Raw genomic sequence first — 27,835 nt, 5'->3', positions numbered from 1 at the left:
TTTGCATAATGACATATATCCCTCTAAAAAGAAAAATATTGTAAAGCATAAGGTGAGCACAGGTGCTTCTATAAAGTACTTATACTGTTTTGTAAAAGGAATCGATAGACCACCGGTAGAGAAGCAAAGAAATCATTAACTTGAGAATACGCGAAAATTCTATTTTATCTTTTATAAAAATTGATACATTTTATTTATTTTTATTTTCTAAGAAAGCATTTTTAATAATTATTGAGAAAAAAATTAATTATACTCGTCATACTCTTTTCAATCGTATGATTGTATTTATTTGTTATAGTTTTCCTAAATTTAATTAGTTGTAAAAAGGTTTAGTACAACTAAAGTTATAAATAACGATTTTTAAAATGTAAATGAAGTATTTTTAAGATGATCGAACAATAATGTGTTAATGAATAACGTAAAAAAAATGATAATATCTTTGTAGAGCGTTTCGTTAGGAAATGCAACGAGAAACCCAGGATATAGTTGTAGGTTTAACCACTAGGAGGCTTAAACAGGACAATTTTAAACATGGCGGTGCAGCGCAGACAGGCGCACTACACGTCGATCAATACCATCTTGCTTAATATCAGTTCTCAAACTCTGTACAGCCACATCCAAGATATTTAAAAGAAACGAGTCAACGTTGAGTCATAATTTTTTCATTATATTCTTTTCACAATATTTCATTGTTTTTTTTCTTTTTCAAGACCTAACAGCGTACATTTTGAATTCTTCGCAGCACAGTTTCAAATAAATAATTCGTATTTAATATAATATTTGTGTAAGAAATTTATATACATTCGAAATTAAGAAATAGTATAATCAAATAAATTAATTAAAAAAATATTTTGATCAGGAAGTAGAAAGGTAAAATGAATCTACGTGGAATTAAATGCATGTTGTTTGCATTCTTAGAAATTATGATTAAAAATATATATATATATATATATATGATCAAGATAAGGGATGCCATAAAAAATGATTCGTAAAAAGGGTGACGAAGGAAGGAGGGGATTATGGTAGTACGATTGCAGACAAGAAAAATCGCTTAAAAGCATGTTTCCTGAACGGCATCGTTTACGGAATCGCACTTCGCGCATTGCCTTTTTTATCTTTCCGTCTCGCCTTTTTCTCCCTCTCAGACGATTTCTTTTTTTACGTCGCGCCACCACCTCTTGTTTTCAAAGCTCGCGGACGAGATCGCAAAGGGCTTTGCTCGATTAAAAATTTTTCTTCCGCGCGTTTTGAAATACTCTATTCTTTTATTTGTCTCTTCTCCTGCAGAGATATATATATATATATATATATATATGCACGTATATCATTGTGAGAAAACATTCCTCTTGTTATATATAGTGGTACTTAAAATTACAAAAGTTTTTACTAGATGCGATCCATCCTTTTTAAGAGCCAAGTAGAGATAAATGTGACCAAAATTAATACTCCAAAAGCAGGTAGCAGGGCTTTTTAAAATATGTGGATTATTTTTAATAAATCCTGAAGTTTTATAGAACTGCAGTCCTTTTACGTAAAGTAAACGTTTTATCTTTTTGTAATAAATAGAGCAAAAATATAAATTGAAATATATTTTACTCACCCTCGTGGTACCTTTCCCTCGACCCCTTCCTCTTTCCCTGAACGCTCCCTCGCCTGTCTGCAGGTGATACAGGTGCTGTAAAACAATAAGACATGTTTAATTAATATGACGTTCTAGAATGATCTTGTTTCTGAAACATCACGTACAGTTGCCTTTTAGATCATTATCGTTAAAACGTACTATCGTAAAATCAAGGCAACCATATCGCCTCAATTGATCTCGTTAAGTCCAATAGAACCAGTAATAAAAGTATAGTCTTCCAGGGCCAACGCATTAGATTAACTCTTAACCGAGAAAGTACTTTAAATTAGCATGTATGTGTATATTGAGAAAAAAAAGGATATTATGAGAATTAAAGTTGTTCTGTAATCTCTAGGAACTTCATCATTAACTATGGTCAGTACTTGGTTGCTCTCGCTACAATGTAAAACGGAATAGTTCTTTAATAATCCGTAAATAGTCTGATAAATAGCACAATAAGCTGTGCAATGCCGCTACATGTCTTTACCTTGCGAAATTAAGGCAGTTTTCATGTAGTATAGTCAAACTCGGTCGATAAAAAAAATAATTTACTCATAAAACATAACGATCATTAATAAGTATTAGAAATATTTAATCAGAGAAACAATGTTTTTTTAAAAAGTACATGTAATAATTTGTACTTAAAAAAAGAAACAATAATAATATATGTTCTTTTATAAATAATTATTTCCTTTGCGTAAATCTCTTACTTTCTAGTAGCATTGAAATCACTATATGGAAACCTACATTATCGACTCTGTCAGAAAGAAGCGTAATACCGACGTACTAATTTATCAGTAGATGGCGCAAAAAGACATCGACCATCGGACATTAGGAACATTTATTAGCTCTAGTAAGTTTTTCAATAATGGTAGGACTGAAACTTCTTTACCGACATATCCTGCGAAAGATAATCCCCGACTTAATAAAACCGAAGTACCCAAGCGCAGGCGCTCATGAAATAAAACAAAATTGATTTTTTTTGCCGGTTACCCCCTAAAATTAAATTACTTTCAGCGATAACGAAAGCCCTTCGTAACATTATGCGAGAGAATCGTAAAATATTTAACAATTATTTTAGTCCGTACGATATTATCTGTTAATAATCAATTTGAACTTAACAAATAAACCTCATCAATATCGCAAATATAGCATTGATCTTTTAAATTGAAGATCAAAATGTATTGTAAATAAATAACAATTACGCAACGACAAATGCTTTTTAAGAAAAGACGAAGAAAGAAAATTTGTTTCGTTGTGCGTATAAATAAGAATATGTCGAAGAGAAAGAGAAAGATAGAGAGAGAAAGAGAGATAAAACGCAAATTTATAGGCATACATTTGAACGGGCATCATTGGTTAGTAGAAGAAAAAATGAAAAATAATCAATAAGATAAAAGGGAAAGAGAGATAGATGGAAAGAGAGAAAAAACGTATGTCACGAAGGTGGCACCCCGAGCGAGTGAACATCGAGGTCCAAGGTAGGCGGAAAATTAAACGTCCCCTTCTTCGCGGCATACGCGTGGACGATTATGGTCTAATTCCCTTATACACGCATTCCTACCAACCTACCTTACCTACCAACCTACCTGCTCTCCTTTAGCGGTCTGTCTTGCTGAACTACGGAGGAAAAAGAAGCGTAGTAGTCGGTGCAGTCGATAAGTACACGCTTCAAAGATAGGGGTGTATCCCCGTATAATACTCTCCCGCTTTCTCCCTTCTCTCTTTTCCTCTTTCCTTCTTTCTCTGTGTCTTTCTCTCTCTCTCTCTCTCTCTCTCTCTTTCTCATATATCTCTTTCACTTTTTCTCCCTTCACACACCCCCATGCCACCTTTTTCGCACATCTTTCTCTCCTCTGTGTACCTTCTCTTCTACTACCTCTGCTACCCCTCCGATTGCTGTTCCTCTCCGTTGAAAAGAATGCAGAAGAAGAAGAAGAAGAATGACTGGTGCATATACGTGTCTCTGTATGTATTTATGTATGTATATGTATGGGTCTATATCTCTGTATGTGTGCGTGTTTGTGTCTGTGGAGAAAAAGAGAGAGAGAGAGAGGATACAAGAGAGAAAGGTAAGCAAGGCAAATGTCAATATCGACGATGCATCGCTGAAAGAGCCGCACTTGGGGCGGGAATGAGGGCGTAATTAATCGTGAAAGCAAAGAAATTCTCTCTTTGTCCTTTTCCTGACGCACATAACTCGTCTTCCACCCCTCGACGAGGAGTGATGCCACACGACGGTAGGAATTCTACGGTGCGAATATATGCGCTTAACCCACGGCATCATCGATAAGGTGATTTCAATCTCTACGAAAAGTAAATTGTTTAAACATTTCTTCCGTTTACTTTGTTCTTTTCTATGTTTCTTTTTTGGGAAGGGAAGGGTGGGCAGGGGGGGTCTTTAATCTCTAACGATTCGAAAAAAAAAGTATGTTTGTTCTAAATTTCGGAACGGATTAAAACTTTGATATCCCGCAGTTTCTTTTACAAGTAGGTTGGTCAAAGATGGAAGGGATAAAATTTATATATTGAACAATAAATTTAATTTGAAATTTTACGTAGCATAAGAAAAAGAAGAAAAAAAAGGAAGAAGAGAAGAGAAGAAAAAAAAAAAAGGAAGAAGGTTTATGTAATAACTCAGAAGAGTTGGTTTAATTTTCGGAATTCTCAGGACACTTCGGTGGAGGAACGACATTTTTCGTTCGTTTTATGCTTATGCGTGGTGTCCCCCTCCCTTCACTCCTCCGGCAGATCTTTGTCCCTCACAGGTCTTCACAACCGATCGTCTCTTTCTCCTATGAATTATTTAAAAAACGCCGCGTCGAAACGCGTGCCGCGCCTGCCAAACTGGTCCGACGACACTATCTCACTGTCGGGATCTTAAAAAATACGAACGATTTTTGCCACGTCCTGGCAGTCTCTCATCCTCGGAATTTTGCGCCTACCGCAAACAACGCTCTCGCTTTTTTTTCCTTTACCCCCCCCCCTCCCCAATTCGTGAACCAATATTCCTTTTTCATTTTTTTTTTGTCTTTCATCATGGAAAAAGAAAAACAGAAAAGAAAAATCAATATCGTACTTTTTGTTTTTTTTTTCTCAGCACAAAAATATATCACAATCAAATACAATAAATAATATTGTGACAAATATTAATTATTATTAAAATTCAAACAAATGAGAGAGAGAGAAATCTAACGTATTCGATTTGTTTTAATTAGCGATTATATTAAACAACATACGAAGTAAATTGATGTCGATCAGTGATGATAGATAATCTGTGTGATAAAAAGAAGGTTTAATTAACATTTGAAAATAATGTTTCTTCCCGAAGGAACATTTACCTGGAAGCTTTTTATAGTTTCCTATTGGCAAGGTAAGCTCGTTATTTAAGAAATTAACCATTCAAGATCTTTTTCATAGGATCGACCGATCTAGATCATGTAATTAGAAGCACGCGCGACGCCGCTCCGGCAGCTGTCAGCGATCCTACGATAAGCTAATTCAAATATTTCGAATATAGCTCTCGCTACCTTGTAACTATAAGCAGGCAGATGCGAATTTAACGATAAGGAGACAAGGGCTGCTAAAGTTTCATACAAAATATACCTTTGTGTATTGGAATTAACATTTCCTATCAAAGACGATGTTGTTGCTCGTGTGTTGTGTATATTTGGTTTCTTTTTTATTTTATTTTTGTTTTTTGGAAGGCACGTTTGATCGGAGAAAAGAATCGCATTGACCACTCGACGATAGTGGGAGTGTCGTATAGAACAAGTATTAGTAGTAATGGTGGGAGGGAGTAGGAGGCAAATAGAAGTGAATGAGGAGGAATGTAAAATAAACAAAACAAAAAATTCCGGATTTCCGTAGAGGCTGCCGTTCGTACTTCTCGCCTGCAGCCAATGAAAGGATTCGTTGGTGTCGCGTCGTCGAACGTCCTTCTTTTTACTCCCCGCCCCTCTCCACCACCCCCATCTCTTTTCTCTCTTTCTCCTTTCCTTGCTTTGTGTCGAACGTATCCGTTCGTTGCATACACACTGTCCCGAATAGCGCACACGCGATAAAAGTGTCAAACGCGTCGTGTGGGTTCCTCCTACGTGGCGTTGCCAAAAAGTTCATACTTGTTCAATGGTAGAGAAACAAATAAACTTTTATTCCAATTGTTTATTCAAATAAATTGATCGAATTAGTTGTAACTGTTTGTTATTTCATTTAACAACCTTTTCGTCAACATAGAATTTAATAAAGGGTATGAACAATGGTTTACCAAAATATAATCGTAAGATTTATTTTATACTTCTTTTTTTTCTTGAAAATCTTTATAGGTGCAATAGACACTACTTGTTTTCCTATTCAATCAGCTACCCACCCTATCAGTTATTTATTTAACTATTCAATCAGCTTACGTATTTATATCGCATTTCAACTTACTCTTCAAAACTTGTTTAGCTGTTTCAGACTTTGACGTTTGAATTATAACAATGAAAATAAAACAAATGTTTTCTATTTACATCGGAAAATAAAATAAATAAAACCGGTAATGCTTCTTCGACGATAACTGATTCCAACTTCCTTTCGATCCGTTTAAATTGGTCGTAACCGACGGTGGGTACTTGCGGTTAGCACGATTTCGGTTACACGTAAAAAGAAAAACTCGACGTAATCGCAGCGCGAACACGCACCGAGTAAAAAAGAAACTGTTAACTTACGATAGAATTTGTTGGGTATCGATTGTATAATAAGTGTCAGAATTCTACTGTGTTTCCTAAAAACGATGTACGGGATCGTTTCTTAACTTTTTTTTTTGAGATTAGATTAGTACCTTTGCGATAAGAGAGAGCACTGCTTCTAAAAATGAAAAATATATTCAATAGTAATCATTTTTATCGTATTACAATTTTCTATCGTAACGTTACGAATCGAAGGGTTTGTGAACAGAGTGAACCGATCGCAATAATGACGAGAGATAGAACAAAATATCAAATGAAAAATATATAATAAAACAAAAAATATTATATATTTATATCTCCTACGAGGATCTATCTTTTTTTATTTGTTTTCTTATTTTATCTTATTTTCGCTTAGCTGACTTTAATTTCGACAAACCATTTTCACTCAACGACAGATGGCCGGCGGCCGAACGAGCCGTTGCACCCATTAGAAGTGCGACGGTTGAAAATGGTATATATCCGAAGGACAGGTTGTTGAACGTGCGCCATATGAAAACTTGGAATCCCCATTTAAACGATAAAATCCTAACTGATTGATTGATCTAACTGTATACAAATATATTAAACAAAATTTTTCATATGACTGTTTACGATCGAAATCAAACACCAAAAAAACATTTGTACAACACATTGCGCAAATGACAAAGTTAAAGTTCGATAAGAAAGTATGACAAAACACATTGTCAAATAAATAAAAAAAGTAACAACAGTTGAAATTGTATTCAAAATAAAAATAAAATGAATCACAATTCCGGTCATTCGAACGATTCGATTTGAAACGGTGGATCGGAACTTATCTTTCTGCTGAAAATGCTGATTTGGGGGAGGGAGGGTATCGCAACGAATCGATTCTATTGCTCTTCTAAACTATACTCATAGTATATACCGTAACGTAGAAGAAAGAAGAATAAAAAAGGAAAAAAAAGATCATAATTTCGAATTATCCCCGCATCGATGAACTAAATTGATGGTCTATATTTCGTTACACGTACATATTTAATCACCAAAAATTATTTTCGAAGTGTGACGCGATTTGAACAATACAATTTTTATATTTTTTATATATCTTTCCACGAACGTATCCATATATATTGTCGTATCTACTCTTCGTAAAAGGGAAGAAATTTGACGAATCGAGAAAAACATTCGTGTCGCAAATGATTACTATACTACAACAACTAATGGTTTATCTACGAACGTGGATATTAATATTCAAATTATACTCGTAAAATTGAAACGAGATAATGTATGCATATACGATAAGTATGACTAATGTGTAATGAAAAAAAAAAGGAAATATCATTGAAAGGTTGGATAACAAAAAGAAAAGAAAAAAAAAAGTAAGTTTAATCGAACTGGTACGTACTGGTAACGGCCTTAATAATTATTTTTACAACGTTTCCTTGTATACGTCGGGACTTGGCCGACGTGGTCTCGCTTGGGCGCCTCGCAGCTGGCATTCAAACAACCCCGTGACATAAGGGCGTCCCTTCTTCTTACATGTGAACCAAACGATACACATACACCACCCTACACTGTCGAAGATCGCTGGCTACGCCCTTAAAGCACGCAGGATGCTCGCCTCGCTTTTTCTCCCCCACCACACGCACTCCATCCCCTTCCTTCTCTTCTTAACCACCATCAACCTATCCTCCTCTCATCCCTTCTTCCATTCTCCCCTCTCTTTTCCACCGATCCCATCATCAAACTCTCCTCTTCTCCTACCAAGCAACTACGAGACTTCTTCGCTAAGGCCCAACTAAGACCTACTACTACTCCGTGTTTATCACGCTGGAACGTTCCACCTAGTTTCAACGGCAGACCGTATCTATATAACCTTTTCTTTTTCGCTATACAATCCGCAGAGGAAAAGTTTCCCTCTATTTACGCCATTATGCTATTTATCGTTTTACCCGCGCGCGAACTTAAATCCACGTACTCGTTACTAAATTTTTCCGATTTTCTTCGTTGGACTCGTTAACCAACTACGTTTGTAAATAAGGTGAGATCTTAAGCGATACCGCTTAACAAAATGAGAGTCTTGTCGTTAATTACGCAAATAATAATACGCCGAGCTTAACTCTCATGTGAAACTTAAAAGGAAATGAAAGAAAATAATGCACAGAATTCAAGTAAATATATACTTATTCTTTTAATATAATATAAATAAATATATTCAACACAAGGGTGTTTTTCTCTCGCTCACTCTCTCTCTCTCTCTTTCTTTCTTTCTTTCTTTCTGTCTAATGCAAGTGATTTTTCTCAATTGGTATAAATTATAAAATAATCAACGTTTCATCCTTGAAAATAATTGTTGACTTTTTCCCCTTTAAAAAAAGAAACTTATGATTCTTATTCTTATTCTTATTTTTCTTTTGTCAGTACAAATCGAAATTTGAAGGAATACGAAACGTAGGGGCGAAGAGCAAGGGTTTATTCTTGTACCAAAACAACCCCGTGGCTAAGCATGTGAAGCGTACGAATCGACGACCCACGAACCTCCTATAGATCCGTTCCTTCCTTCTTCCTTCCGTGTTTTATCACCAAAAATAGGTATCACACAAACACTTTCTTTCCTTTCTATCATTATTCTTCTTCTTTTTCTTCGATTTTCCCTTTCCCTTTCCCTTTCCCTTGTAATCTCTGTTTTTTCTTTTTTATTTTTCGTATAATCGACTCTTTGGATAGTTGAATATAAAAAATAAAAGGCAATATCATCTACGTAAAAACTGTTGAATAATTCATACGTACAGTATTTAATAAATACGCGTGCTTAACATTAATATATTCCGTGTATGTGAATTAATATGAAAATTAATTTGAAAATTAAATTGAAAAAATTATAGCATCATAAACGTAAAATGATATAATATCGTTACACATAGTTAAATACGTATGATAGTATGTGTTTTACGAGGAATACTATTATCTTATTCTGACGAAAAAAATAAAAATTATATATGTTACCGTCATAGAGCCGAAATTCAGTCATTGCTAGTAACTCCTCGGCATTCTTATCAATGCAAAGCGCCTTCCGACGAAGTCAGAAATTTGACTTTTTACAGAATTTTTCCTAGGCCTCAAACATAATACTTTGATATCCGATAGAATATCAAATTACTATTTAATTGCAATTTCTTTGAAAAGTTTTGGTAAACATTTTTTATACTAAAAGTGAATAGATTTTAATGAAACTTATATTAAATTAAAGTACACTCTTTTGTCTACGCGTAGAATACCATATCGAGTTATAAATTTAGCATTTAAAGTTCAAAAAATGTCATAGAATGCAATGCTATAAATTGGGCATCTTTGTAATTTCTTTGGAAAGTTTTGGTAAATATTTTTTATACTTTTAGCAAATGGATTTTAATAATTTTTATATTAAATTAAAGTACACTCTTTTATCTACGCGTAGAATACCATATCGAGTTATAAATTTAGCATGTAAAGTTCAGAAAATGTCAGAGAATGCAATGCTTTAAATTGTGCATCTTTGCAATTTCTTTCAAAAGTTTTGGTAAATATTTTTTATACTTTTAGCAAATGGATTTTAATAATTTTTATATATATATACAACTTACAGCATTGCACAATCCCTGATATTTCTTTGAAAAGTTCTAAGTTTTACAGCCGATAATAGAATATCATTCGACCATCGGTCTCGACCTTCGGTCTCCTTTATTTCATAGAACCCTTCACCCCTTTAGAAATTCACACGCAAGCTTCTTCATGTATATACTGATATACTCGCGAAAGTAGGTAAAGCACGAAAAAAGGAAGGGAACGCGAATAAGAAAAAGAGAAAAAGAGAAAGAAGACGGATAGAGAATTGCGTGGAAAAGGTGTAGAGTGGGGGAAGCGTGTGACTCGATGGGCAGGTGTAAGTAAGGTGCCTTTAAAACAGAAGGGGGAATACTTAATATCCTTCTACGTCAGGTGCTATTTATGAGGAAGAAATTACGTTAAATTATTAGGAACGGTCTGTCGTAATTTCTTTATTCAGTGAAAACTTATTCGTGACGTACGAGAATAACGAGGAACATATTCACCGGGACTAGTTGTTAAGATAAGGAGTACTTCGATTGGTTGTTAATCTCTTTATAAAGTAAAGAATTTTTTACTTGTATAATTTTCTAACGAGCAGGTCGTTAGCGGGAAAAATTTGCGAACCGCGACAGAAAAAATATAATTATCTGGTTAGAAAAAAAAATTATAAAGGAATAAAAGATATCGAGATTAGGTTGCACCGAACGCAAGGGGTGGTCTAACCATAATTTTAACATTTCATTCCTTCCAGTTCTTGAGATCTCTGCCAGTAGAGCTGACGATAAACAGTATGACTACCTAACACATGGCCCTCTCCTCTCTCTTTTTTGACAGACGTTTCTTTAACTTGAGAAAAGATTTCAACTATATTTCTTTCAAGCGCTACTGTTTCTCATAATGATAACTATTATTCAAACGAATAGGTATATAAATCGAAAGACAAATTTCACAATTATCAGTCACAAGGATATATACAAGTAGTATCCCGTCCACGTGGACGTGTTATTGTTTTGAATATAATGTCGTTCTCTCTTCTGGGCCAGAAGTACGACATGGGTATGAGTACGGAGGGTCAGGCACCCCAGGGTCGACCCTCCAAGAGGGATTTCATTCATGATCCCGAAGCCCACCCCCGTCTCTGTGCCTCCTCCAGGAGCTGTGAGGGCAAGCGATACATTGCGACCAGAAAAGGGTAGCCGAAACACCACGCTTTGGTGCATGATGTTCCTAAAAAAGGGGATTCCGGATTTGGCCATTTGATATCTTAATACGATACATGAGGGAGAAGAGCTGGTCGTCCGAAAAAGAAAAAAAAAAAGAAAAAAAAAGAGAAAGAAAGAAAGAAAGAAAACCAGTGGCGACCCGCTATTTTCTTGGAGTCACCAAACTCGGTAAGCGATGCGTAGACATGACCAATAGGTCAGTTTTCGTCCCTTATATTTTTGCACCCGAAAGGACACCCTAACTATCGATTAGTTATTTCACACCCGTTACACGAATAAGTGATTCAATAGAATTTTATTATAGGTTCGAACGTAAGATTTGCCAATGAATCGCATTACGTCGTTGAAAATCAAACTTATTGAATGATTTGTCTGGATAGAACAATCTCGAGGAATGTTTCCTTTCCTCTTTACCTCTGACGAAACATGACAACCAGGTGTTTAAGGAAAATAGGCAAGATGAACCCTAGTAGGTAGGGTGCGTGCCACGCTTTCAGATAATTAGGCATCAGTGGACGTCTCCCATCTTTTTCGGAACCCCAGCCTAAGTCACGAGGACCCTGCTAGTGACGCAGACTCCCCCACACACAAACCTGAAAACGTGGCACGAGCCACGAGGCGAGGGTGCTCGCTTCCCTACGTCGTCACGCTATTCATAGAAAGAAATCAGAGATATACGTATTTAGCTTGTGAAGAAAGTGAACCTGAAAATGTCCAATCGTATATAAATAGGAAATGGTATATGTCTCGATCGATTTTTACACTTTCGTGAATTTGCTAACTGTTGGTAAGAGAAGGGTAGCAAGACGTCCTGATATTCAAACGGTACGGATTTCCCTAACCCAGATAGCTGGGTGTGACCCTGACCTTGACAATAATCATAACGCACAGCACCCTTGCACCTCTGAGTTCCGTTCTCTCTGAGGAGGGTCTTTTCCACAACTGAGGGTTCCAACCGCGCGTCTGATGGTTTACATTTTATCGCAACACTCTTTCTCTCTTTCTCTCTCTCTCTCTCACACGCATACACTCTCTTTCCGTCCCTCTTCTTGTTCTTTCTTTCTCTCCTTTCTGAAAGATCGCGCCTGTTAACGCGGGTAGAAAGGATGAGGAAAGCCAGCTAAGGGATGGGATGGGATGGGATGGGATGGATGTTGCACCCTTCGTGTATCATTAACTGCCTTGTAATCGTGAGACATTAGGGACTTCGTGCTTTGGGTAAAATCTTTCATTGGTACGCGCGTCCTGAGAAAAAATAATACTTTATGAAATTTAAAGTCGTAACGAAGGATAGAAACAAAACGTTATTTGTATAATCAAATCAATCCTCACAACATCGATAAATTAAGAAGAATTAATTTTAACAATGATTTAAATAATGCATTAAGTATATCAAGACAATTAGAATAATTCGATTGACATGAATAATTTCATTAAATTATCGTCTAAAAATATTCGAATTCATATTGCTGAGTTTCCTTTTCAATTCGGTGTCATAATATTTCCACACGGAAGCGCTCGATATGAGAACGTCCAACCCAAACAGAACCGTGATTCCAGGGTCAAGGTTCTACTACCTCGGACGTAATACCGCCGTCTCATCCACCCTCAAAAGGTCAGCACGCGAGACAAAGTTGCTAACCCATTTTATCCTTTCTCTCTCACTCTATCAATTTCTCTCTTTCATTTCCATTTATCATATATCCAAAGGTATGAGAGAAATGTCCTCATTGTTCATCCACTTCCTACTATTGATATCCATTTTTTTTCTAACTCAACCATATACCGAAATATAACATTGCATAATACTAAATTTTACCACTTGAACATATCTTACCAGATATTAATAATAAATCAGGAAGATCTTTTATTAACTTTCTCGAGGCACGCTAAAGTATGAATGTTGTTTATTTAAAAGACAAATTCTGTTTAAATGTTACCTATCATAATTTCCTACTGTTTTTCACACGGGACAATTTTGATCGGTCGGGCCTTCGGATATTATTCGATGATATTTTCAGTGATCCGATCTTCCAGCTTCTCTCTCTCTCTCTCTCTTACTCTCTCTCACTCTCTCCTGAGCGACACTAACTGTCTACTTCCTAACTTAATCCGTAGCTTCCGACGCTGCGGCAATCTGACATCCTTTTTATTTTCATTGGCTCGCTAGGGCCTCTCTTGTTGGCGGGGGTCTCGTTCCCAGGATTTTTCTATCCACGATCGAGAGTGCGAGTGAACGAACGAACCAACGAACGAACGAACGAACGAACCAACGAACGAACGAACGAACGAACGAACGAACGAACGAGCGAACGACCGGCCATCCTCGGCTCGCCTAATCAATTTATGTCGTTGCGTCGTATGCGTCGTTCTATCTCTCTCACTCATTCATTCACTCACTCACTCACTCACTCTCTCTCTTTCTCGTTCACTTTCTCACTCTATCTCTCTAACTCTGGAGAGAGAAAGAGAGGCAAGGAGAAAGAGAGTGAGAGAGAGAGAGAGAGAGAGAGGACTGCAAATTGATCGCTCGTTCGACCCGACAGAGAACGACAGATACTGGCATGTAGCTTGAGTGCGGCTTCCGTCGTTCACGTTACAGGTTCATAAAACCTGATAACTCCTCTGATTATGAGGCGCGTTACGTTCAACTATGTTGTCGCGTCTACATCGATTGGTCTCGTTTAAGGCCAAGAAGAATCTTAAGTCATCTATGATTATGATATCGGATGATGTTTCTTCAATAGTTCACATTCAATTCTTTTTATTTTTCTTCTTCTTCTTCTTTATGACATTTAAGTATTGTTTTATATTTTTATATTCTTTCTTTTCTTTTTTTTCTGTCTGAATATATAAGATTAGGTATATCACACGAAAGAGGACATAAATTATAACAAGATGAAGTTAAATGAAGAAAAAGAAAAGGAAAAGGAAAAGGAAAGGAAAATAAAATCAAGTATGACGACATTCTTGACCGATGAAAGAGAGCTCACATCTTCCGTAAGATTTAATCGGCATAAACGATAACCCTGACGCCCAATTACGCATAACACACATACTTCGAGATTCGTTGCACCGGCAGACCGAACGACCAACCAACCGACCGACCAACCGACCGACCGACCGGCGGGTCGGTTGATATTTGCATGGGCTTATGAAGAAATTCTCTCAAGTCCTGGCATCGTTCGCCAGAATCCCAAAGATTTTAATTAAATCTTTCGAGTCCGAGGGAACAATGCTTGAGAATAAAAGTAAAGGAGAAATGAGGGAAAAAGAGGAAAGTAGTAGAAGAAAAAGAAATAATGGTGGTAATAGTAGTAGTAGTAGTATATATATATGTATAAATGTTGTTCGCGAATAACGCAAGGAAAATCGAGAAACTTCTGTTCAAAACGAAAAAGAGAAAAATATAACTAACTTGAAAGAAAAAAGAAATGTTCAAACTAGCTACTCCGATGCGCATCGTCGAAGAACTTCTTTCTCTTATCAAACGCAAATGTTTGTTCAAAGACCTTTTTATTTTTTCTTCTTCTTCTATTTTTTCTTTCTCTCCTTCACTTTCACATTCTCACCTTCTCGTTCTCTCATTCGCTCGCTAACTATACCTGGCCAAGAATGATCGCTGAACTCAGGATTTATCAGTGATTTATCATGAAAATTACATTCGAAAAGATAAATTTATTTTTGACAGATAAAAATGTCTCTCTCTCTCTCTCTCTCTCTCTCTCTCTCTCTCTCTCTCTCTTCCTGTATCTATCTTCACTTCTCGAAAAAGGTAAGAATATTTTTATATTTATCATTAAGTAAATTTTCATAGATACTAATAACAATGAAGAAAAACATTCCCACGATTACGTAGACAACGTCTGACTGGCTATTCGTTAATAATCATTTTCTATTCGTTTTTGGAAACAACCTTTTTCTTCATTTTTCCTTTTACGCGCGAACATTCCGACAAACAATTTTCATTTTGAACGAAAACTCGTAGGATTTACAAATGATCCGATTTCGAATCAATCGATCTTTCGTATAAATGTTATTGACATTTTGTATATGGTATATACATACACACACATAGATGCACAACATTTGTATGAGAATTGATCTAGGGACAGAAGGGACCGTCTTGTGTATCACACTATCTTACTCTCTCTCTCCCTCTCACTCTCTCTCTCTCTCTATCTCTCACTCTCTCTCTCTCTCTATCTCTCACTCTCTTACTCAAAGATTTGAATTCCATTTGATCTGTGGATCGTATTCATGACGCGAATAGACGTGCCAGTGCATAATGCACTATGATACATCGAGTTCTCTACGATAATGGTTGTCAACCTAACTCATGTGAGTTCGCTTATTATTCGAATAAACAGAATGCAATCGAAATTTGTTTTGCCCTTTCTTAAAATTAGAATTACTTTTTAATAGTTTTTGTTCCTTCGGAAAGATAACACAAAAATAAAGAAAACAAAAAATTGAAATCTTTAACAATACATTAAACACGTATACAAATGAGATTGCATAAAACTATATAAAATAAAAGAAAAGAAGAAAAAAAAAGGCTCTCTGTCGCGTTCGATTAATCGTTAAAATAATATAAGCAAAACGATTAGAAGAAAATTCGGCATAATATATTGGCATGTGAAGTAATAGTAATAGTCACCGCGATTAGGTGTGAGAATGAAGAATGGATATGGGAGAAGATAAAGAGATAGAGATAGAGACAGAAAGAGGGAGGAGGGGGGAGGGGTGCGAGAGAGAGAGAGAGAGAGAGAGAGAGAGAGAGAGATTACTGGTTGACCACCGTTGCAGCGTGACCATTATGCTTGCGACCGCGCCATGCTCACGCATAGGCGTGTAATGTATGTCTGTAGGTTAATGCAATTCGCTCAGATCTCATTGCGAGAATTGTACGGCAGAGAGAATTGATTGATTGGCTCTTTCGTTTCAGGCCTCGCCGTACAATGAATACAACCCGCTCGCTGCTGTCGCGCGCGAAAATGGTAATAACCTGAGTAGGAATCTCATAATCTCTTTTCCTTCTGTCCCTGACCGTGAATATTACCGGTTTCTCTCTCCCTTTCTTTCTCTCTTTCTCTCTTTTTCTCTCTCTTTCTGTCACTGTCTCTTCCATAACACAGGAGAACTTTCATTTTCGAGCAGACTTCCTTAAATAACGAGCGAACATCCTTCCTCGTTCTCGTTGAGTTCTTGTTACTGACGTAACAACCACCACCACGTGATTATCTTTATTCCCATTCGTGACCTGGTCAAAAAAAACGCGTAATCAAAATCTTGTCAACCGTTACTCGGAAAATGTTAAGTTATCCGTTTAACCGATATATCTTCGGATATGTTTAACCTTGTTTTCTTTTTCTTTTGTTTTTTTTTTTTTGTTAAAAGATAGATAAGAAAGGTAAAATGATGATTAAGTAGTATACCACTCGTAAACGTAGAAATTGTTCACGACCCGCTATTAACATAACGGCGAACTAAAAATGCCTGTAATAAGGCTAAAGAGAAAAAAGAATAAGAAGAAGAAGAAGAAGAAAAAAAAGAGAAGTTTTATCAAAAGGGTTTGCGTGCGAAACGCAACTAGCACGACCCGCCGCGTGCAACAAGACGCGCGAGCGCGCACTTAGGGATGTGCCTTGTACACACACACACACACATATTACACAAACACACACACTAGGAAGAATCGAGGCGGCAGATGTTCAAACGCAGAGTGGAAAACCGGTCGTGTTGATGTAGCTGCCGTAGCGAATCGCTATAAAAATATCCGCCATTGTGTGCGCAAGACTCCTATATGCCAGTAACGGTCCCGAAGAAAACCGCCGAATCTACATTTTTTTTTCCTTTCCTTTCCTTTTCTTTCCTTTTCCCATTTCTTTTTCTGTTTTAACCCTCATTCGACTCTTGTCGCAGTCTGTGATTGAAGGCATTACGGATTCTAAAGGAGAATTAATTTTTTCTTCCTATTTTTTTTTTGTTTAAATATCTACTTGTTCGAAAGAAAAATCTCGGCGCCGTATGTGAGCAACTGTGTCAAACGTTAGACAGATAGACACGTGGTGAGAGGGGGCAGAGGGCAAACAAAAAAGATAGGAAAAAATTACGTGAGATTATCCGAAAAATATTACCTGAGCGAAGGACCACAAGAGAAAGCACCAGAAAAAATGACTCGCGGATACTTTTGATACTTTTTGAAGTTAGAAAAATAAGAGAATGCGTTTAATACGTTTAACATGACAAAGAAAACGCAGGGTCAATGTACCTCCTCATCGATTCTCAGACGAAATATCTTCGGTATAAGACCTACAAACAATAATTCAGGTATATACGGGGTTGACCAATATGAGAAGAGGAAAAAGTTATGGTGGGAGAAGGAGTAAACAGAAAAAAAAAAAAGAAAGAGAGAGAAAGAAAGCCAGGCTAGAGAAGTATAATAATTGTAGACAGCTGCTCGTCGAAAAAAGATCAGCGCTTGCACTCTGACACCCGTTTTAAATCGAAAGACGAACCCCACTTATGGATTCGGATAATTAATTTTGTTCTTTGGCCAATAATCCTAAAGGTCGACGCCTAAACAAAAAGGAAAAGAAAGAAAGAAAGAAATAAAATAAAAGAAGAAAAAATTTATTTGATACCTTTTTCCGATTCTTTTTTGTTACGGTGTCCTAATTTCCATGCTTTCGAGGGAAGATATAAACCGCGTGAAAAACGCGTTCCATATATATATTATTATTATTATTATTATTATTAATATTATTTACACTTTATCTTTGTTTTTATATCAATATTTTTGTTTAATAAATGATTTAAATAACATTATTAAACAAAAATAAATGAAACATTTGTCCAAATTGAAATGTATATAATCTAGTTTTGTATAAGGTTGTTCCGTTTAAAAGAATGAGAAACTTATGAGACTGATTATACAACCAACAAACGAACGAACGAACGAGACTAAGTATGTATATATGTATAAGAAAAATCTCAGCCGTACGGAGAGAAATAAACATCCGGATGCATCTGTCCCGTTGGACCGGTAATTTCTGACTGTTTTTCACGGGCCAACCGTAAAAGGAAATGTATTTCCTCCACACGTGCTACTCGTTTTTGGTATCCTCTAGCAGGAACGTTGTCAGTATCCAAAAGCGTCCGAAACATCTGTCCAAGTTTTTGAGAACAGTTGCAGTTGTGGAAGCAGATTTTCTTTTCTATGTACTCTACCTATGAGAACAAACGAATCGATCTCCGATCGCGATACCGACTTTTCACGGTAGACCGAAATCAATGATCTAATGTAAAGAGGAAGGAAGGAAGGAAGGAAGGAAGGAAAGAAGGGAGGGAGGGGTGAACAGGAGGTGGGTACAGGAGGGATCCCCTTCAAAAATTCATCTATCTTTTTCTCGCACGCGTACACGAAAAAGAAAGAAAGAAAGAAAGAAAAAAAAATAACACGCTTAACTATACAAGGTAACCCCCCCCCAACTCCTCCCCAACTACCCTCCCTCCCCCCTACACACACTTTCTTTTCTTCTGTCTTCTTCCTCACTTTTTCTTTTTTTTTTTTTTCTTTTTTACATTGGTAATCCGCTTACGGTTCCTCTGATAAGTTATATACTTTCGCGGTTGAAAACGTTAAAAAGGACGCGTTTATTCCTTCTGAGATTTTATATGAGAAAAATAATAATGTACGCTTTACGCGAGCAGATGTGAGAGCGAGTATGGTGTGGCGTTTCTTGGAATAACGTTATAGTTTAAATGAAATCCGACGGCTGCGACGTGCTGGTCTAGTGGATATCCGTCGTCTTTATTTCTAATCTGTCGTGCGTGTTACCAAGAAATTACGAGACGATGACGTCCTATTTCGGACGAAGAAAATTTGTGTGTCTTTTCAGTTAGGCTTGTGTTTTTTTTAAAAAAAAAAAGGAACAAGATAAAATAAAATAAAAAGGAAAAGAAAAAGAAATCCAAAAACTAACCAACCGTGACTCGGTGTTCTTTTTTTTTCGTTGATCCCATACAGTAATAAAAAAATCTGTTTTGGCAATGGTAAAGTAAAAGGACATGGGCAAAATTTAAATAAGAATCGTTTTCCAACGAAATTGGATCCAAGACCCTTCACCGAGCAATTACATTCCTTTTCTCTCCCCACTCCTAACTAGCTCGGAAAATATCCCTCACGAGTCTCGCGAATCTACCTCGAATTTCTCTTGCCATTAGAACGGCCTTGAGGAGATAAGCCGATTAATCGCAATAAAGAATCGCCATCTGCCGCCTTTACCCCTCCCCCCTCCTCCTTCCCCGTACGGGGGAAAAAGGGATGCAAGAGTGCCAAAGTACGAAGCTATTCTAATGGTGGGGAGAATTTTGAGGGGGTAGTAGGGTCTCTGAGTTATCGATAGTCATAAATTCCAGAAATCTAAAACCAACTTTGAGCAAGTAGAATCGGCCAGAAATTTTGTACAATATAACGCATTAGTCATGGGGAAACCCCTATTGAGATTTTGCTAAACGTATATATATACGTATATGTATATGTATATGTATATATGTATATGTATATATACGTGAAAACGAGAAAGAGTGAGAGAAACTATATATACAACATGCATCCTTACAGAAAGGATCTCCCATGGTAGTCATGGTAACTGTGCAAACAAGATGGCCGCAGCTTCCTGTTTCAAGATCGGCAGCTGCACGGATCTAGTTTCTAGGCTCGAGACTGAACGCAGACAAATTTCAAAGAAGGACAAATACCAAGATAAATCTTGCTTTTATGCTTTACGAAAATTCTTAGGACGGGATCATATTAAGTTCAAACGAGAACCATTGTCCACGTCATCTTTCGTCGTTCATCAAATAATATAAATTTCTATAATATTATAAAGAAATTGTGTGAAGAAATGAAAGTAACTTTTATGGAAAAAAGAAAAAAAAAAAAATTGAAAAAATGAACGTAATATCCCATTTAATTCCCAAAAATTGGAATATATTTTATTTTATAATCAAATTTATTCTTCTTCATTTTGCCGATGGGAAATAAATGTTCATAAAAAAAAAAAAAAATACCCCGAAGAAGATATCTTATTCCTTTTTTAATTATAATACGAAACAAATCGTTGTATGTCTAAGTTTATAGAAAAAAAAAATTCTCCTTCCTCTCATTAAACCTTCTTTTCTCGGTGATAATAAAATAAAATAAGAGAGTATCTCTGAAAGTCGTTTAACTCGTGAAATTCCATGAAATTTTTCGAAGGAATCGTTTCGACCACCGGCAACGAAGCTCGCGCGCGCGCGTTAATCGCTCTCGCGGCTCTAATTGGAGCGCGCTTGATCTATCTTCATGTAAATGAGCGTAATTAGCGTGCAACATAAATCAAGGTAGCGGCAGGGACGATCGATCAGGAACCACTACATCGAAGAGGATAAGTAAGAGAGAGAGAGAGAGGGAGTAAGAGAACGTACGAGACGAAACAAGCAAACAAAATGAAAAAGGAAAGAGTGAAAAGAGAGAAAAGAGAGTGAGAGAGAGAGAAAGAAAGGTCGTGTCGTAAGGGTCGGGGGCCGATTTTCCTTTCGAAATAAAACTAATGGCCATTCGTAATTGGGATTACCCGTGAGCTGCTCCTGTACGTATAAAAGAGGGTTAGATAGTGTTAGACGTTAAAATCAGACTCGGATTCCTTGCATTGTACCTACCTACCATGGCACATGTGCTTCCTATACTTCTCTCTTTCTCTCTCTTTCAGTCTTTATTAATGCAAACGCGCGTGTTTCATTTGGAAAGATTAATGGCTGGATTATATTCGATTTGTTCAATTCGGTCAACACCTTGCTCGCTAGCTCATTCGCCGTTCAAAAGATTTATTTCTATCCTATTGAAATTAATCTTTTCTTTTTCTCTCTCTCTCTCTCTCTCTCTCTCTCTCTCTCTCTCTCGGTTTATCTCGTTTAGTCTCGTTTATTCTCTCCTAAGTCCCTTTTTTTCTTTTTTTTTCTTTCTAATCGAAGAACATTTCATACGAGAGACAAACTCGACGAACGAAGAAGAACAATCGTCGCGAAACATAAACGTGACAGATGATGATAATACGTCGAATGGGGACAATTGTTACGTAGCATCTACTTACGGATTGGAAATAACTACTACATCTTGCTTTCAATTACGGCTTCCTGCATTACCGTTCTGTAATGCCGAACAAATTTTCGCATTATATTGAATTCGGCGAATCACTGTCGCAAATAATAGTAGGACAAATTGATGTTTCACTATATTGGATTATATTTCAAATTCGTGTTGTGTTTGAGTATTTTTCGTACACTTTTACGAGACCACGATATTAAATGTAAATTGCGGAAAATGTTGTAGGTATATAAGGGGGGGGAAAAAAAAACAAAAAAAAAGGAATAAAAAAGAAAAATAGGACGATCAGTTAAAAGTAATCGTTCCGCATAAGCGATTTAATTGAACGAATTAAGAAAGCACGATAGCAGGCAGGATCCCCGTCGAACCCCCTTTTTCGATATTTTTTTTACGCGCGAGAGCAATTTCGCTGGGTCCGCCTGAAGTATGCGCGTTTACTATCGCTTACTCGGTTCGTCGTTGCCCCCACACGCGCGTCTCGTTTTAATTCGGCCATATTGCTTCCCATCGATTTAACTTCAAAGTCCCTGCACGCCGTAGACTCGCCGAGGAGGAAAAAAAGAATATCCCGTGACACGGTGTCCCATGGTGCAAATAAATCATACGCGTACACACACACACGTACTCGTAACGTGAACGCATACACACGTGTAACAAATGCACGCGTACAAGCGAAACCGAACAGATAAACCATAGCTCGTTACAGTTGAAAATTAGTTCCGTTGTATTGAAAACTACGGCAACAACGTTTCCGATTCGTGCATTTGATTAGGCTAATTAAACCAAATTTCTGTTCATCGGGATAAGAATATATGAAAATAATATTTTTCTTCTCTCTCACTAACTCTAACGATATTTGTTATTTTTACATTTATCAATTTCAATGATTATCTATCATTTTTGTTCTTCGATTTAATCGAAAAATAATCAATTTCTTGTCCTCTTCGGTTTTACTTTTCGATCCTCGAACTTTGAAGGGGCCTGTATACGCCTCAAGAGCGATTATCCTTTATCGCGTACAGTAGGTACATAGCTCACCAACTAGATTCGCTTTTATGACGTCATAATGAACCGGCAATCAGCAGCATTGTCGACATAATTCCTGGTGCCGTTGTCTCACTCGATCCCAGCCGGCTCTATTGTTCACCTCGCTCCTTTCAGCGTTCCATCTTCCACCGACAGCAAGACTTTGTCATTTACCTTAGGAAGGTGGAACTAACTGAGAAAGAAAGAGAGAGAGAGAGAGATAGGTAAAGAGGAGCTAAAGGCTGAAGCCCCTTTTTAGTTAGCCAATTGGTGAGTCAGAATTAGCTCGCTCGAAGAAGAAATTAAAACTGAATTAAAATCAGTTTCGCTGCGGTGAATTGCTTTTCTCAATGTTTTTAATTAATAAAGGTAGGAAAGTAAGATTGATTAAATTTCATTCATGGTAATGAAAAAAAAAAAAGAAAGAAGAAGAAAAAGAAAAGAAAAAAAAAAGAATTATGAAAAATAGAGGAAGAGAGAGAGACAGATATACAGACAGACAGACAGACAGACAGACAGAGGAACTGTCAAGCTTCGATGGATGGAGCGAAAGTAACGAGATTCGCAATAGGGTAGGAACGCGAAGGGGGTTGAATCGTAGAAAAGGGATGAAATGATGCTCCACTAATTCCGTTATGTCCGCCATCGATGGTATTCATCGGGTTCCCCGGCATTGTGCGGCGCATTCTTTTTTCTCCATGCACACACGCAGAAAACACGTATACCCACACACATGAGCAATCAAACACGATTCTCTGGTACACACGTGCGCAAAGTAGAAATGCATTTTCGGTTCTATGATAGATAGCAATAAAGCTAACCGCTTTGCGTTTATGCGTTTTCGCGTACACACGTGTTCCTATGATGCATAAGTATAGCTGTATGTGTGTGTCTGTATTTGAGTGGTTCATCACGTATGTATATAGGACAGAGGGAGCAGCTGTCTGACAGCTGTAAGGCTCTTTTTACCTGTTTCGTCCAGCATGGGTAAATGTATATGTGTATATTTGTATATATATATGTGTATTGAGTCTGTGTCGACGAGGAGAGGCGTCCGTCCAGTAGTAGACATCCAGTGCATCAAGAAGAAAGAATTTAAAGTGGTTCGAGAATGAGAAACGTTGAGGAATCATCCCTGGCAAATGTATAGAAATAGGTATCGCAAAGATATGAGTCAATATCGGTTCAAAATAATAATGAATATAATACGTCGTTATTGTTATCAGTAAAATTATTAAACGTCAATGAAAATTGTTTAATACATTATCTTAGAATCGTATTACTACTATGCATCAATATATTATTACGATTAATGTTACACGTGTGTTTATGTTATAGAAATACTTTGCGATAAAATACTTCCTCGCGTTTCTAAACTTCGTAGAAGAGAAAGAGGAAGGAAAGGAAAAGAAAATAGAAGGTAATAGGACCGAACCAATCGTGGAAATAAAATTTCGGGTGAAAGTAAATTTCGCGGTACGACGACGTTTTCCTATGTAGGAAGAGACGGCGCGGAATTTCACCTACCGGGAGGGGGTGCCTTGAATTTCCCTTTCACGGGATTCGTGCGCGTACTCCTCAAGGTCTCGCCTTGGCTTCAGGGTCGATGCCGTGTGCAAGGAGAGAGTCGCGAAGTTTCTGTCTATCGATCCGCTGTATCTTCGACGCACTCGCAAACGATGCGTCTATAAGGATTCACCAATCTCAATGATCTCTAACTTATTTTATTTACAAGAAGGATGAATAAGAAACGAGTATTTTTCAAAATAGACTTAAAAGTAATACAATACGAGACAAACGTTTTGATGTGAACATTTTTAAGCGACATTTTATTTTTAGAAAAACATTCCATTCGTTTATCAGCATAGATAACGAAAACCGATAATATTTGCGCAAAATTACGTTCGATTATTTTTCGGATGAGAAATTTGATCTGTCCCATTTTTGATTTTCAATAGATCGGCAGATAAAATTTACAGAAGCATCGGTAGGTATCAAAAAAGAAAAAGAAGAATTGGGATTAACTGTTAATACCCTTAGGAATGGAGTTAGGAAATCCTTTGGGTCCTCGTTAAAAAGGATCAAAAGAAGGATCAAAAAAAAGGATCAAAAAAAAGGATCGGTGGAAAGTCGGAAAATCATGCCACGATTCTGGGCATATTCAATGAAGCAGGAACGGTGCCCTCGGCACCGTGGGAGCGTGCTCGGCACGCATATAATGCGCGTGCAAGGCCAAACGTTGCGTACGCACGATATATCCTCTAACATATACATGTATCTTCGTAAACCTACGTGTATTTTCGTATATATATATATATATATATATATATATATATGTATATATACATTTATATGGCGTGAGTCACGGAGACGTCGCACGCACGCACACATAAGTATATATACTCACGTACGAGGGATACGTTGCACGAGGCTGCAGCTCAAAATCGATATGGCGAATCTAGCCGGATTATATCCTTTACGGGGCTTCGCGCAATGCTCGCAATCCTCCGTAAACCGCGACCACAGTTTAAACCACGACGATATTTAGCACGGTCGTCGCTATATCGACAACATCGATTTTCGGATTAGTCGAATGACAATTGACTCGTCGATACGCATATACATTATGTTTTGGTTCCTTCTCACGATCGAACTGATATCGAAGACACCGACTCGATCGATTTTTATCATATGGTTTCAGCGTTTTTTTTTTTTTTTTTTGAGGGTCACCGAACTTAACGTTCAAAAACTTTTCCAAACTTAATGTGTGTACTGTGTATAATACACACATACGTATATTCTAATCTATTCCTAAATTTTGTTGGTTAAGTTTGAATAGGATCGTTTGAAGAATATCGTAGATTAGATATTTAATGTCAAATTGATATCACATATGGTCGTAACGTGTTACCTATTTCAAATGTTTTTAAAACGAATGGAAATATAATGACAAGAAAAAAATCCAAAAAGTAAAGAAATAATGAATATATATATTTATACATATCGATTTTAAGGGTATCCCTCTATAAAGCGTAACGCTTTGAAATCGAAAATGATATCGTTTCTCTTGCGATGGATCTTAACCCCACCGAGTGGTTACATGCTGAACAAGTAAGCAAGCAATCGTGCGCTCGCGCTCACGACCCACTGGCCGGTAGTAAATGCGCGCGAGCGTTGCGTATTTTGCATTTTTCAACGGTAATTGTAGAGGAGTACCTAACGTTATCATTAGATGCACGTGAAGAGTTGCACGTGAAGAGTTGCACGTGTGCGTCTGGGTTTTGCGTTTAGGTATATACGAGGAAAGGTGAAGAAAGAATGAAAAGAAAGGAATATATATATATGTATGTATGTATCTATGTATGTATGTATAAAGTGCGTGATAGACCAGCTAATGGCGCCATCGTCAACGACAACGACGACAGTTTCCAATGGTCGAGGTTAACACGAGTAGAACGTACCATTTGTATTTTTCCCTCGCGAGTTCTTGGAAAATACCATGAAACTCCTGGCAGGCAAGCAAGCAAGCAGGCAGGCTGGCACGTTCGCCATGTTCTTCTCATCGTCCTTGTTCTACCACCCGATATCAACCCTCCCACATTCTCCCTTCCAATCGCTTTCCTTTTCACCGTCACGCTTTCATCCCCCTTTCGTCGATGATCGTTCGCGTTCGTTTGTACGTCGTTTAAAAAACAGAATTTTCTTTTCAACGTACCTTTGAAAATGCATTTCCTTTTTTTTTCCTTTTTTCTTCCCCTCTCTTTCTCTCTCTCTCTCTATCTCTGTTTCTACGTAAATATATTTTGCAAAAGCAACATTTTTCAAAAATTTTCTATCATTATTTAGTTATTAATGTCAGATCATTTTCTCTTCGCATATTAATAAATTTATGTAAATCTTAAGTTCTAAATTTGCTATAAAAAGAAGGAAAAAAAAAGGGAAATTCTGTGTAACATCGATTAGAAAAAAAAAAAAAGAAAAAAATTAATAATAAACCGATATGGGTTAGTTGGTACGTAATATCGAAAATAATGTGGACCGCAAAAGGGTCGAACGTTATCGAGTATCGGTCACCTGTGACCTCCCCCCTGCCCTGGCTAACGCGTTAAATTTTCACCGCGATCAAATTCGACGATAACACACATTGATCTCTTCTTAAAAAAAGAAAATAGAAAAAAGAGAAAAGCGTATATATTATAACTTAACGCACCGATCATCTGTACAAAATCGTGGAAGAAGAAGAACAACAACAAAAAAATAGTAAATCAATTTATAACAAAATAGTCCCTACAATTACAAACTTATTTTTTTAACCATTAAACTACAAACTGGAATATATATATTTACCTCAAGGTTTTCTATAATCCTAAAAATTGTTCTGATAACAATAATCAAACATTTAAGTATATAAATTTTTATATATTTTTTTCATGCCAAAGAAAATGGCGAAGAACAAATTCAATATTACTAAAATTTAATCGGTAAAAAATCGATAGAAATAAATTAAAATATTAAAAAACGTACGATTCTTCATTTAATTTAAATTAACCTGGGGTAGAAATATCTACCTCAGCAGTTAGTAATTTTAGGATTAAACAAAGTGAACGTAACGGATATGGACGCGAAAAGGTATATATAAAAAAAAATTACGAAAAAAATTTATAACGACAGTGAGAAGAAGAAAAAGAAGAAGAAGTAGAAGAATAAAAAAAAGGAAAATATAAAAAATATGTCGATAGAAGAGAGGAAGGAGAAGAAGAAACGCGTGCAAGTGGCAGCTAGGAACGGCGCGTCGTGCGTTCGACGGGTCGATCGAATGCGTGTACGCTTGTCTTCTTCTTTCTTTCTTGCTTGTGCGTGCGTGCGTGCGTGCGTGCGAGGGTGAACGAGAAATAAAGAGAAAGAAAGAGAGAGAAACGAACGAATAATACGAAAGAGAAAAAGAGAAAGAGATATATATCCGCATACGCGTGCGCGCGCGTGCAGCTATACTATAGCGTATATTATGGGGAGGCTGTGACTCATCCTGTGGGAGAGAGAGAAAGGATGATAGGAGAGGTGGTTGTGGTAAAGGAAGAGAGAGGGACCGTGTTTCCGTGGCAGGAAGCACCCGAGTGGGGGCGGGGATCGATATATCGACTCGAGAAACGCTTCTGCCGTCGACTGAAACTGCGTAGCTTCAAGGTTCGTTCGCTCTCCTTCCTTCCCTCCCCCCCTCGTCACTCCCAACCCTCTTCATCCTTTTCACTCTTTCACTATCTCTCTTTCTCTCTCTCGTTCTTCGCGTTTCCTTCTTTATCCCTCTTTTTAACTGCGTGCCTTCTAGCACGTACCGAGCTTTCTCGTTTGGATTCTTCGTAGAGTTTCTTCTTCTTCTTCTTTTTCTTCTTCTTCTTCTTATTCTTTTTATTATTTTTTTTTCCTTCCTGTCTTCTTCATTTTCTTTCCTTCTTCTTTCTTTCCCTTCTCCCCAACACCCCCACCGCCGACGACGACTTAGTCAAAAATCTCTCGGAGAAATTGAGAAATCCGC

At 37.1% G+C, this 27,835-nt stretch overlaps 1 protein-coding gene across 1 annotated transcript in view; it reads right to left on the bottom strand.

Annotated features, from left to right (window-relative positions):
- The window catches only part of LOC106793296 (DNA N6-methyl adenine demethylase-like), a 65,696-nt gene that overhangs the window by 28,315 nt on the left and 9,546 nt on the right, over positions 1-27,835 (bottom strand). Inside the window, exon 2 of the mRNA XM_014760144.1 lies at positions 1,601-1,675. Coding sequence (XP_014615630.1) covers positions 1,601-1,675 — 75 coding nt within the window. The remainder of the gene's footprint in view (positions 1-1,600; positions 1,676-27,835) is intronic.

The sequence above is a fragment of the Polistes canadensis genome, unplaced genomic scaffold, assembly GCF_001313835.1.
Source record: "Polistes canadensis isolate GaletaPanama2010 unplaced genomic scaffold, ASM131383v1 scaffold_0, whole genome shotgun sequence".
NCBI classification, from domain to species: Eukaryota; Metazoa; Arthropoda; class Insecta; order Hymenoptera; family Vespidae; genus Polistes; species Polistes canadensis.
The sequence above is the reverse complement of the archived record's forward strand: the minus strand, read 5'-3'. Positions and strand labels throughout refer to the sequence as shown.